Here is a 14,824-nt window from a genome sequence, read left to right as displayed (position 1 = left end):
ATTTGGCCTCGGGGCCACGGTCTGCCAACCCCAGCCCTTAGTTTTAGGTGAGTCATTAGTTTTGTCTTGGCGTGGGGAATTTATACACTGGGAGTTCCCCCAAAATTAAGTCGCAGTCCATAGTAGAAAGCAAAAAAAGGCACAAAATGAACTCAAACTTATAATGAAGTCATTTGGACTATGATTTGTGTCAGCGGCCTTAGAACAGCCTTAGTAAGTGACACAAATGCTCTCAGAGGGCAAGGAACGAGCCAGTGTATGAGACATCCCCACTCGCTACACTTCCCCGCTAACTGAAGCCGACGAATGCAACTACATCACAATTCCTGAGTAATCATCGACATCCATGAAATACAAGTCATATTGTCCACGTACAAATTATTGTTTCAGTGGGCCAGAGATGAATGTATGGAGAATTTTAGAACTGTGGAATCTTAGGAAGGGACCTTAGAGGTCACACAGGCCAGCACGGTCAACCACGCAGCGTTGTGTTGGGAAATGTATTAAAATGTAATCGGGAAACATTCAACAAGATAAATAAAAATACAGCAGGGCACAGAGAATGTTTACGTGTGATTTCCAAGCCAGTATGTAGGCTCCAAAGGGATGCTTAGGTATGATTTGGCGGCCCCTATTTCCATTTCATTTTGACACCTCTGCTCCTATCTATCATTTTACAAATGAGGAAACAGACCCAGGTCCCAGTGACTTGCCCAAGGTCACACCAATAGTAAGGTACGGAGGTGAAATTTACACTCAAGTCCACCATCTGTAGTCTTTCCACAAATGCCCATTTCTATGGGCTCTGGTGAGAGTTTTATAGAGGAGGAGGTCACTGGGGTCCCATTGTGCCTATGTTTCCAGACTTTGAGACACCGTAATAAAGGAACACGGCTCTTGTTACCTGGCTGCAGCACCCTTATCTCCAGCAGGTTGGATGTCCTCTCTGCCAGGCGGGTCCAGGTGCTATTGTGATTCTTTCTCCAAAGCTCAGCCACGCACTGGTATTTACCAGCCTCGGTGTCGCTGGCCCGACTGATGCTCAGACGTACGTTGTTGCTGGACTCTGCTTTCTCAATGGCAGTCCGAGTTCGAAAGCTAGAGGACCTGTCCCCCCACTGAACCCCACCATCCCGGGTGAAGGTCACCAGGTTGTGGAACTCAATGGTGCCCACAGGCTGGAACCTCCAGGTCACCGACACTGGGACCCACGATGGGTAATGGGGTTTAATGATGCACTGTAAGTCAAATGATTCACTGTAGGTCACCCCAGGGGTGCGAGAGATGGCCGTGACAGCAAAGCCAGTCTCTAGAGAGAGAGAGAGAGAGAGAAAAAAAGAACAAGGATTTTAGACTCTCTGGAAACAGTTTCACTTAGGCAGGCAGTCTGTAGGCTTGCAGAGCTAGAAAAGCACCACAGCAGTCACCTAGTTCAATACTCTCCTTTTATAGATGAGGAATTAAAGCCCAGGGAATTTATGACTTGCCCAAGGTCAGGAATCATCAATCAGAAGTGAGCTTTGAATCTGGGGGCAGCTAGGTGGCACAGTGGATAGAGCACCGGCTCTGAAGTCAGGAGGACCTGAGTTCAAATCCAGCCTCAGACCAAACACTTGACACTCTGGGCAAGTCACTTAACCCCAACTGCCTTAAAAAAAAAAAAGAGATTTGAATCCAGGTCCCCTGACTCCAACTCGGTGCTCCTTTTCCTGTATCATAGGAGACCTCCCTGGGTTTCCTGGTTAGAAATGCAGAAAAATAATTAAAGTTCTTGGCTCCTCTCATTTCCTATATAATGTTATTACTTCTCAGAGCCAATGATATTTATGGTGCCAAGCTAGGTTGTCAAGAGCACTACTGAGGGGCAGCTAGGTGGCGCAGTGGACAGAGCTCTGGCCTTGGAGTCAGGAGGACCTGAGTTCAAATACAGCCTCAGACACATAACACTTACTAGCTGCGTGACTCTGGGCAAGTCACTTAACCCCAATTGCCTCACAAAAAAACAAAAAATTTTAAAAATTTAAAAAAAAAGAGCACTAACTGAAATGGGCAAGACAATTGGGATTAGATGAAGCCTGTGGTCCTGTCCAGCTTGGAGATTCTATAAGTCCTAAGCTCCTAGAGATCAGCCTCTATGGATAGCGCTCTCGGTGTGGCATCTATTCTAGAAGCCCCACAAGTAGGTGCTTAGCTGAAGCATTTCAGTGATGACGGCAGTTCCGTGTTGGCCAGGCCATTGACATTCTCATCACAAAGGCTTGTGAGACCCAGATAACAGACTAGTACCAAACTTAGAGATTCCAAACAAACTTTAGAACGGATCCTGGGAAACAATAGCTCTCCAGGGGAGAGAATAAGGGTCCTTTCTTCTTGTGAATCTCTCTTAATTGCAGGAAGGAAAAGAGAAAGGACAGAGACAGAAGGGAGCCTCTCTCCCTCTAACTAGCTTAGCTCAATTCTGGTTCCCTCTCTTTTGCCTTTTCTATTTTCTCCATGCAGACTTATGGCCTTAGCTGGTGACAAACTGATAGAATTTTGTGGAAATGGATCTTTCCTGCAAATGTAAAGTAGATATTATGGTATATAAATACTGGGGGGAAGGGAAGGACTGTCTAACGAAGGCCCAGTCCTCAAAGTATGCACGGGGTGAATGCTTGGAGGACCTTTCACTGCTGAGCAGGACGATGGCATGGAATGGAGAAGCTCAGCCCTCCACTTTAGAGCCTGCACAGGTGTTTCCAGGGGAAAGGGTTAGGGCCCCATTCAGCTCTTTGGCGGTGCGCTCCCCAAATATCCACCCCATGGGCTGGCACCAGGCAGAGCAGACTGGCATGCTCCCTGGAATGGGCCTTTATTGGTCAGTTGTCCTGCCATCTGAATCCCATTACAATAGTGTTTTATGAGCCTGACAGACCTTGGCTATTCAGGCAGCACTCCTGATTGAATTGGGAATTCCCCTAAACCTTGATGCCATGATTCATTAGGGTGATAGTATTGGGGTATCTTTAGTTACCTTCCACTGTTGCACTGTAGCTTTCCTGGCTTTGAGGGCAGCTTTCTCTTCACTATATCACACTATCTCTATTATTACTAATTTCATTATTATTATTTTTTTTGTGGAGACAACCAGGGTTAAGTGACTTGGCCAGGGTCACACAGATACTAAGTGTCTGAGGCCAAATTTGAACTCAAGTCCTTCTGACTCCAGGAAAGCAGGGTGGTGCAGTGGGAAGAAGCCCAGAGATTGAGTTCCAAACCTGGGTTCTGACACTTATTAGCTTTACCAGCCTGGGCCAATCACTTGACCTGATACCCATTTTCCGGGCAGGGGAGTGAGAAGACTACTTACAACACCTATTTCACAGGGTTGGGAGGACGGCTTTGCAAACAATATAAGAATCTGAAATGGGAATATTAGCTACTGTTCTTTATACCATGCTGGCAATGCCCATACATACCTTAGTGCACACAGAGCACAGGGCTTTAACAGTCCATCAGTCCATCCTATGTGAGCTAAATGGAACTTGACCCAAGAAACTAGCCCTAGCTAGAGCCTACAAACTTAGTCTACTTACAGTGTTGAACTGTCGTCTTTCTTTGCATTTCCAGCCCTTGACACAATGTCTGGCATGCAGAAAGCACTTAATAAATGCTTGCTGACTTGGCAGGGCACAGTCCCACAGAAGGTCCCCCACCCCTCCACAATGAACCCTGGTGGTCCTTTAACAAGAGGCTGCTCAATAATAAATCTTCATGCAAACAACTAACAAAAACATGCTCTTTAAGATGCCATATAATCCGATAAATCAACAGTTATAAAAACCTGGAATAAAGAGCCTTGTGCGCAGGGTTAGGGACAGGAAGTACTCCTGTAATTCCACTGATACTGGGAACTTCTGGGTAAGGAAGCCTCATCATGCTTCATTAAAATTCTAACAAGGCATGAAGGTGATCTGGGGTTCTTAACAGTTCCTTACAATACATATAGTTGCTTACAATCCAGAAAGGAACCTGGTGATAGACTGCTTGTATGTCTGTCATTCAAGGACTATCAGGTTAAGTTTGGGGAAAAAGAAAGGAACACACATTTATCAAGCACCTGTTGTGCACCAGGTCCTGTGCTAAGCACTTTACAAATAGTAAGCATTTGATCCTCACAACAACCCTGGGAGATAGGTACTATTATGATCCTCATTTTATATTTGAGGAAACTGAGGTAGGCATAGGTTAAATTGCCAAGCTATAAAGTTCCTTGGGGAAGGTTTTAAACTCAAACTGTTTTTTTCCCCCCTTAGCACAGAGTTCCTGGTACACAGTAAGTGCTTTATAAATGCTAGCTGATTATTTTCTCTGCAACTTTTAGCTTTATAAAGTTGCCCCAGGCACTGAGAGGTTAAGGTCTCGCCTGGGGTCACAAAGCCAATATGTGGCAGGGACAGGACCCAAACTCAGGTTTTCCTGAGGACAGCCTTCTCTGCACTACATCACACTATCTCTATCATTATTATTATTATTTGTGGGGGTAAGCAGGGTTAAGTGACTTGCCCAGGGTAACACAGCCAGTAAGAACCTGAGGCCACATTTGAATTCAGGTCCTCCTGACTTCAGGGTCAGTGCTCTATCCACTGTGCCACCTAGCTTCCCTTCTGCTATCTCTATTGTAAGCTAAAGATACTGGTATATCTTATAAAACCAGGCAGGAACAGAGCAAGAGACACACATATGAGCTCTGAGAGAAAAAAAAACCCACTTCTACATCTCCATTTTGGGCAAAGAGAAGTGCCACTTTGTGATGGAATGCAAAACACATTAGGCTTTTTTTTTTTAAGACAATTGGGCTTAAGTGACTTGCCCAGGGTCACACAGCTAGTAAGTGTCAAGTGTTTGGTCTAAGGCCGGATTTGAACTCAGGTCCTCCTGACTTCAGGGTCAGTGCTCTATCCACTGCACCACCTCGCTGCCCCTAGACTCTTCTAAAAGGTATAACACAACACCTCTTGGGCTTTGGCGCACTCAAGTGTGCACATACCTATGCTAATAAGTGCAAAGATTCATTAACAAAAAAAGACTACTAGGGCTCCTGGGTAAAGACTGAGTCAGCTGTGCCCACCTAGATCCTGCTGGGGAGAAGGAAACTCCCTTTTGCCAATGCAGGTTGGCATCTTCTTGAAAATTCAAGATTTCTTAAGTTAACATTCCTCACGATTGTCATTTTCAGGTTAGTGGACCGAAAATCCTAAGTGGCACTGACCTCCACTTGTTCATGAACACACTCAGAAATGGGATGAATGCATGGGTATGTTTGTATAGGCATTTGCTGAAGATCCCCCATTAGACAAATGAAGGTCAGAAACTGTAATTCTCTATCTTGAATCCCCATATCCTTAGGAAAAAAACTGGCACTCCAGCGACATCACAAGCTGAAAGTAGGGCTTTGGTGTGCAAGAAATGTAATAATATGCCGTGGAAAGTTCTCTCGCATCTCTAGCAGCCTGTGGTACTTCTCACAGGCACTCAGTAGGATTAGAGAACACAGCATTCATTGAAATTGAGTTGACCTAATTAGATCATGCCATCTTACATTTATTAGGGCTTTTTACTTTTCAAAGCACTTTCCTCATCCATTATCTCTTTGATCCTCCAGACTACCTTCATGTTCCTACAGGGGAGGAAGGTGCCCAAACGCAAATGACCTACTGGCTTATAGATATAAAAATATTTGCCTTTAAACGAAGAGGTAAGGCTTTCAACCAATGGCATGCCCCACCCCCATCTTTCCCCAAGAGCTGTCTTGGGAGGGGAGATCATTTCCTTAAAGATGCCTACACTGAAGGGGGTGGGGGGAGAGGATGACTCTGGGGGTAAGAGTTAATCAGAATAAAGAATCTCATCCCAGAGATCCTTGCTCAGAAGTGTTTTGGAAGCTCAGCAGCTATGGGGCCTCCTTGACCAGTCTTGGGCAAACAGCTGGGTAACAAAATAGACCAACATATCAGAATGACCAGTCCTGACAAACTTATTCCACTTCCTACCTTCCTCACTACACAAGGCAGGAAGAAATCTGCCACCATCAGACAAATGGGGCAGTCGTTATGTTATCTTTCCCAGCCCTGCCTCAGCCTAAAGCCCATTTTCGGCATTTGAGCTGATCAAGCGTCTTAATCGCTAGAAGTTTCTGTGGTAGAAATCTGGGCTGTGTGATTATGCCAGAAAACAGGTCAAGCTTTCGGATTAAATGCTCAGAAAGTCAATTTCATGCTTATCTTGGGAGAAAGGAAGCAAAGACACTGCCTGACCGATGGAAAATTCTATCTATCAGAGGGGCTTACCCAGGGCAACCTTTAGGAGTGGGTGTGGTCCTAACTCAGGAAACAGAGCACAGCCTTGCTTGAGGACAAGGATTTCACAATCGGGCATCCATCAGCCCAAGAACTGGCAGGCCTATTTACTCTACTGGCAGAGCAGGCCAGTCTTCTAAAATCCAATATGCTGATTGTATTGGACAGATAAATGTTATAGCACTGCCTTCTTAACTACCACATAAGAACTAAATCTAATATTCTTAGGCATTCAAAAATCTCAAGGTATTTATTTCATACTAATAAGGAAATGGATTTTTTTAGGTAGCAGCCTTGCAATGCATTTCAATAGAAGCAAGGAAGCCAGCTGAAAAATGTGTGGAATCCATAGCTAAAAAGCAGAGGGTGAAAACACGCAGAGAAGAAAGGGTTGTAAAAGAATCCCTATTGACTACTCAATGTCGAAGTCAGAGGGCAGTTTCTTGGATTGGAAGTACCTGCTTGCATCCCATGAAGCAGGGGCTCCTTGCTTACCCAGAGCGGTAATGGAGACAGGTGTGCTAGCCCTCCGCTCTCCAACGACCTGCCATTCACCATCCACGGCTCGCACCCACTCAGTCACGTGGCATTCATACTGGCCTTCGTCCTCCTTTCTGCTGTTAAAGATGCCCAAGGTAAATGAGTTGGGCTGCACCTGTTCCATTTGGACGCCTCCAAAGCTGCTGCGCTCCCAATAGGAAGAGCCAGGCTGCACCGTACCATCTCTGTCCAGCCACATGATGTTATTTCGCCGATTCCGTCTGTCCAGCAGCTGCCAGATGACCGAGAAGCGGCCCTGGGCTCTGTCTGCTGTTCTCACACTACAAGAAAAGTGAAGATTCTCTCCTTCCAGGATGGTGCTGGCATTACTGGTTACTTCCACCGAAATGCTGCTCTCTGAAGAGAAGGAGAGAGTAACAGGGAGGTGGCATTATACATCCACTGACCCCCTCCCCATGACAGTAGAAGACATTTCTAGCATCAAGGCTGGGGAACAAGAACAGGGAATATTCTTACTGACTTTGTTGCTGCTGTTGTTTTTAACTCATAGGGAGCTGGAGGTGTTGTGGATTAGAGCACTACACTTGGAGTCAGGAAGATCTGAGTTCAAATCCTGTATCAAACACTTAGTAACTGTGTGACCCTGGGCAAGTCACTAACCCTCTCTTCAGTTTCCTTATCTGTGAAATGGGGATGATACCTCACAAAGTTGCTGTGAGAACCAATGTAAAGGCAACAAACATATGTAAAAGACGTTGCAAACCTCCAAGTACTACATCAGTACTAACTATTATGAGTAGCAGTAACAACAAACCAAAATAGACCTGGTATCTTGATTATTTCCGACCTTCAGTAATGAATGCCACTAGATTCAGTGTTTGTTCTCTGCCTGAGAATCACAGAACCAGAGTTGGGAATGGCCTTCAAGGTCATCCAGACCAACCACCTACCCAAAACATGAATCCCTTTATGCAGGGATGCTAGTTTTCAAGACTGAATGGCTGTGTGGAACTCTATGAGAACAGCCCGACATTAACTTCAGGGCCCATCCTCTGCTTACCCATACAACTGAAATGAAAGGGTTGGGTTTTTTTCACAGTTCTTAATATTTTTAAAAATTGAAACTTCTATTGAAAATTGCTTTATCCTACTCATCCCCTCTGATTCCCCTTCCTTAGTCCTGCACATCAGTCAAACAAAAGATGAGTTGTACATCAATACCTTGCCTTTTTCTGCTCATTCTAGGTAGTTAGAAAGAAGAAAAAAGCTGGGAACACCCCTGCAGGAATTTTCTTAACACACAGTTATTTCTCAAAAACCTACAATACCAGAGCAGGGCAGCCAGACAGATAAGTCAGAGCAACTGACGGTCCAGACATTATTTACATGGAGTCTGGGAATACTCTTTGGACTTATATTAAACAATTAGAGTTTGCAGACTGAGCTAGTTCACCCCCCCCACCCATCCATCCCCAACTCATGCTTATCGTCTGTTTTTCTTGAATACCCTTTATTTGCTACCATTGGAAGAGGTGTTTTGAGTGGAAACCCATCCATCCAATCCAATGCAACAAATGATTATTAAGTACAAGCTACATTCAAGGCAATGAGCATCACAGTGAAAAGGGCTCTATTCTTCAAGGAGCTTACAAGGTTTGAAGCACTGAAGGAGGAATGTGTTGTGTGTCTCTAGTGCCTCGGACAGTGCACTGAACGTTTAACAGACACTTAATAAATGCATGCTGTTGGGTCCCAGTGACTCTTTACTCCTTTTACTTTCCTGAGAGCTTTGGTTCTGTTTGTTTTCTTATTGTTGTTTCTTCCTAAAACACTCGGGTGCATACCAAAACTTTTCCAATCTACTGGACTGCAAAAGTCTGAAAAAAGAGACCTTAACTGTTCAGAACATAAAGTGCATTTGTTAGGGCAAAGTATCTCAACCACAACTGTCTCCAGCATACGGAAGAAAGAATTTTAATAAAAAAAAAATCAGATGAAATTAGATGAAAAAGATTCTTCAAACCAATCAGTTTAATCAAATTCCAAATTAGGAAGCACAGATATGATAGACCTATGCAGCTTCTATATCTGTTATCCTCCCTGTCACTAGAAGGTCAGAAGAAACTAGGGATCATGGATTTGGAGCTAGAAGTTAGACCTCATCTCATCCAATTCCCTCATTTTACAGATGAGGAAACTGAGGCCCATTGTGGTTAAGCAATATGGAAGCCCAGCCAGGATTCAAAGCCCAGGCCCTCTGACACCAAATCTAGCATTCTTTCCACTACCTTCAGGAAGTCAATTCATCAGCTCTTGCTACCATGAGTATGACTGTGGCCTATTTGGGACTTCTCAGGATAATGCCAGGGATGAAGTATAGGACACTCAATGGGAGGGAATGACGGGTCCTCTCCAAATCCCTGAAAGATCCTTTGTCCAACAGTTAGATCTTGCAGAATCACAAGTCATAATAAAAGGACTCTTAAGCACCATGGTACTCTCCCAGGGCTTCAGATGCAAGTGCCTTGCTGATTAGCCAAAACAACTGGCAAAAGTCAATAACTCCAGAATCGAGGCAGGAAATCCACTTTAGTGAAAAAATAACTTCCAGGTCAATAGCTATTCTGGACTCACTGTAACCCCCCCCCACACACACAAAAATATATGCATATAAATATATGTATGTATCCGTTTGTAATGCATGTATATGCAAATGTGTGCATATATGTACGTATATATGTGTGTACACATACATACAATAGGTCTACAAAAACAACAAAAATTGCAATATTGGGCTAGACAAAATAAGGTGCCTTGGGAAATACGGGCAATGCCAACTGGAGGTCAGTGTTTGCCTTGTCCATCAAGATTATCTATTCATGCTTCCAGGCTTGGGAAAAGAAGAAACCTGCAATTAAACACTATCTACATGAAGTTAAAAGGGGACAATGCTCAGAACAGTATCACAGAGAGCTAACAGGGATCTTCAAGGCAAGAGCTGATGATGCAGCAGAAGTTATTAGGAAAAGCCCTAGATTGGGTGTTGGGAGCACACTGATCTCAGTATTATTAAGTGACCAACGTTGGTTAACACCTCACTCTTCTGTGCTTCAGTTTCTCCATTTATAGAAAATAGCACACCTTCCCCTAACCTAGTCTAGAGATTTTTTTAAAAGCAGAAACCTGGAAAGAAAAAAGGCAATCTGGACTCTTTCGAAGAAAAGCACCATTAGAATTCAAGGCATAATCATCATCACCATAACTGTTGTGGTCATTTTTGTTCTCTGGTAGACTTACCCAAGTGGCCTTGGGGCAGCATCTGATGGTGCTGGGGGACTTTTACTACCCAGATATCTGCTGGAAAAGCAATATAGCAGGCCACAGATCATCAAACAAGTTCTTAAAAGAGACTGGGGGAAATTTCTTAGGGTACAGGAAGATACGAAGCATGGTGGCTGTCCATTTGATCTGTATCAAACAACAAGTAATTAGTTTGTGGATGCCAGATCAAGTCCTTGGATAAAGCCAGCACAGAACGACAGAGAACTAGCAAGACAGGGGAAGGCGAAGAAGTGGGAGCTAGTAGAAGAGAGGAGTCCAAGGAAAAAGGAAAAAAAAGAATTCCAAGGAAATTGGATGTTTTTTATACAGGGACAAGAGAGAGAATTATTCTGGTATATAAGAACAAGAGGATCAGAAGACCCCTATCTTTACCCCATGCCTGGTTCTAGTTTCCATATTTTAAAGGGAATAGTAAAGAACTAGAAATGGTTAAGGAGGAAAAGAACAATGAAAATAATAAGGCTAAAATATGAAGAGAAAATGAAGACGGAAGAAGCTAGGTTAGAGATAGTTTAGGAAAGATCGACAACCATCTTTTTTCTTTTCTTTGTTTTTTTAAAGAATACTGAAATGCTTAATTTCCATGAAACATAGAACTAATAGGAAATAGATAAAAAACTGTAAGCAGTTTAAGTCAGACAGCTATGTAGGCTTGCCTGGACACAGGGGGCTCAACCAAATGATCTTTCCTGAGTACGGAAAACAAAGTTTTATGATTCATTTCATTTTTTGATTTTTATACCAGAATTTTAACATAGGAAGGAGATTTAGGCAAATGCAACTTCTGAGTTCTATGCTATGAAGTCTTGACCTCAAGCATCATTCTTCTAAATGAGATTTTAAGCTGAGATTTAAAATCCTTCCACAAAAAGTTAAAACTCTAAGAGAGACTCATGGTCCACCCACTTCTCTGGGGTTTAGCTGCCTTAGGGTAGGCAAACAGTTTTCCTAGATCCCAGGTTCTCTCTATACCTTGGGAGTATTGCATTGTCCAAAAGAATCAATACAGAGTAGTGGGTAGAACACTAGATTTGGACTCAGGAGACCCTCAAACAATTAGCCGATGTGTGATGTTGGATGAATCACTTAACATTCTCGTGCCTCAGTTTCCTTATCTGAAGAACGGAAGATCTGATAGCTTATAAATGTTCTTTCCGGCTCTAAATCTATGATCTCGTGTGTAGATGTTGCAGCCTGAGTCTGTCCTTGTACAATCCCAGGCTTGGTAGGTCTCAAGCCCCTCCTCTGAAGCTCTGCCTACCTAAAGAGGTACAGTGAGTACTGAAAGAGAGGAGCTGTAGAAGGAAGGGAGGTTAAGTATTTTGTTTTTCCCCAGCAGAGTGGTTACCAAGGCTGAGTGCTACCCACTCCCATCTGTCACCCTCCAGTTTCCCTTAATCAAGGATACCATTTGGCAAACCAAAAAACAATAGGAAAGAGTGGGGGGGGAGAGAAACACAATTCTCTACTTACTGAGTGGAAGCACAATGATGGGAATGTTCTTGGGGCGCTTGCTTTCTTTGTCGATGAACTCGCCAGTCACCGTTTTCTCTCGCTCTGTCACCCTGCAGTTGTATTTACCGCTGTCCTCCTGGCGGAGGTGGTAGATCTTCAGCACAAAGACGCTGTCACTCTCTTTGGACACCTTGAGCTGGCCCCGGCTTTCCCGTTGAGCAAATTCACTGTTAAGCACAGGCACCGCGTTGGGCCCCAGGCTGGCAATGAGGGAGCTGTTGAAAGCCCAAGAGACGGCAAAGTAGCGGTCAGGAACGTTTTGAGCCTCAAGGATGCAGCGGAACTCTACTGGCTCACCAACAGTGTACAGCCGTCTGTCTGTCTCTAGTCGAACACTGAACTCTTTGTCTGAGAAAGGAATGGAACAGAAAGGGGAAAAGAAGAGATGGGGGGGTCACTGATGCCAAAAGATACATATCATTCAATCTGCTACAGAGGAATATAGGTTCCTAACTCGTCAAAGTATGTCAATAAATCACTTGATAGAGCTGACCTAATATTCCAAGATAATAGCAACACAACTGTGACCGTGAGAGATAGGACCCGATTACTGGAGAACCAAGTGACACCTAGAAGTCAGAGAAATTTCAAGACTGACCCAAGAGCCTGGATTCATGAATTCTAAGAATATAAGCTCCTTGAAGGCAAAAACTGACTTCAGATTTGAATTTGTACCCCCAGTACACAGCAAAACCTTTTGCACATATTAAGCACTTAATAAATGTCCTCCCTTTTTCTCTCTCTGTCTCTACCTCTCTCCTCTCTTTTCCCTCCCTTCTGTCCCCGCTCTTCCCCTTTCCCTCTCTATCTCCCTTTTCCGTCCTTCTCTCTTTCTCTATTCCTTCTCTTCTCTCTCATATGTTGGACTGATAGTACCTAAGACCTGTGGCTATAGATCCAAGCTCCAGGTCAGCCCTAGAATTGACCAGCATCATTTGGAAACAGTTGCTCTTTCAAAACCGTGCCTGACCCACATCCAAGAGAAAAATAAGGACACTGCAGAAATTCCAGGATGGGAAAAGGAATTTCGGAAAACCTGTCTATCCCACCTTCATCAGCTGGTCAGGTTTATGAAGCACTCCACCTACCCCCATTACTCATAAATATCCAAAGATGAAGAGAACGAGATTTTGCTCTATTCAATAAGCATTTATTAATTGTTTACTCTACACTAGGCAGCTAGGTAGTTCAGTGGAGAGAGCACTGGGTCTGGAGTCAGGAAGACCCGAGTTCAAATCCAGCCTCAGACGCTGAGCTACACGAGTCTGAGCAAGTCGCTTAACCCTGACTGCCTCAGTTTTCTCATCTGTAAAAGAAGCTGGAGAAGGAAATGGCAAACCACTCTAGTATCTTTGCCAAGAAAACTCCAAATGGGGTCATAAAGAGTTGGACACAACTGAAAATGACCAAACAGTAGCAACAACCATGTACCAGGGACTATACCAAGTTCTAGAGATACAAAGAAAGGCAAAAATGATCCCTGCTCTCAAAGAATTTACATTCTAATGGGGAAGACAACATGTGAATAAATAGGTATGTATATATGTATGTATGTGTGTGTATAAATATACACACACACACACATACATACATATGTATATACATAAGGATGTACACACACATACGTTACATCAAGAGTAGAATAAGAGAGGTAATCTTAGAGAGGAAGGCTCTACCAGCCTGGGAACCTAGGGGAGGCCTCCTGCAAAAAGTGGCATTTAAGGTGAGCCCTGAAGGAAGCTGGGGATTCTAAGAAACAGAGATAAGGAGGGAGAACATTTCAGGACCTGGGGTCAGCAGTGAAAAAGGATGAAGGGAGGAAATGGAGGAACGAGCAAAGAGGCCAGGAATACACAGGAAGAAGCCAAAGATAAGAGAACTGGAGAGGTAGGAAAGAGTCAGGTTCTAAAGAGTTTTAAATGCAAAGGAGAAGACATTTATTTGAGCTTAGCAGTAACAGAGAGCCGCTGGAATTTATTAAGTTGGGGGAAAAACCTGTCCATCTGCACTTTAAGAAAATCTCAGGGGCAGCTAGGTGGGGTAGTGGATAAATCTCCAGCCTTGGAGTCCGGAGGACCTGAGTTCAAATCCGGCATCAGACACTTGACACTTATTGGCTGTGTAATCCTGGGCAAGTCACTTAACCCTGACTGCCTCACCCATAAAGAAAGAAAAAGAAAGAAAATCCCTTTGGTAACCAAGTGGCCAATAGAGTATATTGGGGAGGAAACTGAGGTAGGGAGGCTAACTAATCAGAAAGTTATTGCAGTCAAGAAATGAGGAGGAACTAAAAAACAGGGTAGTGGCTGTGTGTGTGATGGGACAGAAAAGGATGTATCAGACAGAGGGTGTCATGCCAGACACAACAAGATTTGGCAATATACTGGACAAGCAGAGTGAGTAAGAGTAAGAGTAAGGAGTTGAGGATGATACCATGGCAGCAGATATCATCAAATATGGCGAGACAGGCAAACTCAACAGACTCATATGGGAGAAATTAAAGTCAACTTCTCAGTAGCAGTCCACCAATCAGACCCAATCTTTTAGGACAACCTCTTAAGTGGGGTTCCCAAACATTCTTAAAAGGTTTTTGTTTTATCCAAGAAGGAAGGGATGGAGGTCAGAGGTATCCTTTGCCCCTTTAGTCACTAACAGATGGAGGCAGCATGAAGGCAGCATAGCTTAGTGGAGAGAGGGCTAAGTTTGGCTGGAGGCAGGAAGACCAGATTTCAAATCCCACCTTTGAAATTTACTAGCTGGAAAAAAAAATTGGGACCCAGTGTCCTATCATCCTTATATCCATTTTTTTAAAAAAGGGAGAAAAAAAAAGATGAAAAATCCGGAGCATGATCCTGTTGGGAAGAAGTGACGCTGTCAAAACAGGACTTTCTTAGGATCACAGATTTAGAGCTAGATGTTTGGTGGTTTACAGTTGTGTCTGACTCTCTGTGACCCCATGTGGGATTGCCATTTCCTTCTCCAGCTCATTTGACAGATGAGGAAACTGAGGCAAACAGGGTTAAGTGACTTTCCCAAGGCCACACAGCTAGGAAGTGTCTAAGGCTGGATTTGAACTCAGAAAGAAGATTCTTCCCGACTCCAGGCTAGGTACTGTGTGCACCATGGCG

The 14,824-nt window shown here is 43.9% G+C and overlaps 1 protein-coding gene across 3 annotated transcripts in view; it reads right to left on the bottom strand.

Moving 5' to 3' along the window:
• Nucleotides 1–14,824, bottom strand: part of IGSF3 (immunoglobulin superfamily member 3) — a 130,716-nt gene that overhangs the window by 34,566 nt on the left and 81,326 nt on the right. Inside the window, exons 5-8 of one of the 3 annotated variants that reach the window (XM_021002665.2) lie at nt 11,655–12,044; nt 10,137–10,196; nt 6,834–7,235; nt 905–1,309 (exon numbers count right to left, since the gene is read on the bottom strand). In XM_021002665.2, coding sequence (XP_020858324.1) covers nt 905–1,309; nt 6,834–7,235; nt 10,137–10,196; nt 11,655–12,044 — 1,257 coding nt within the window. The remainder of the gene's footprint in view (nt 1–904; nt 1,310–6,833; nt 7,236–10,136; nt 10,197–11,654; nt 12,045–14,824) is intronic. The other 2 variants (XM_021002680.2, XM_021002689.2) reach the window with 2 other exon arrangements.

Source organism: Phascolarctos cinereus, unplaced genomic scaffold (assembly GCF_003287225.1).
Source record: "Phascolarctos cinereus isolate Bilbo 61053 unplaced genomic scaffold, phaCin_HiC Scaffold_5;HRSCAF=322, whole genome shotgun sequence".
In the NCBI taxonomy this organism is placed as follows: Eukaryota; Metazoa; Chordata; class Mammalia; order Diprotodontia; family Phascolarctidae; genus Phascolarctos; species Phascolarctos cinereus.
The sequence above is the reverse complement of the archived record's forward strand: the minus strand, read 5'-3'. Positions and strand labels throughout refer to the sequence as shown.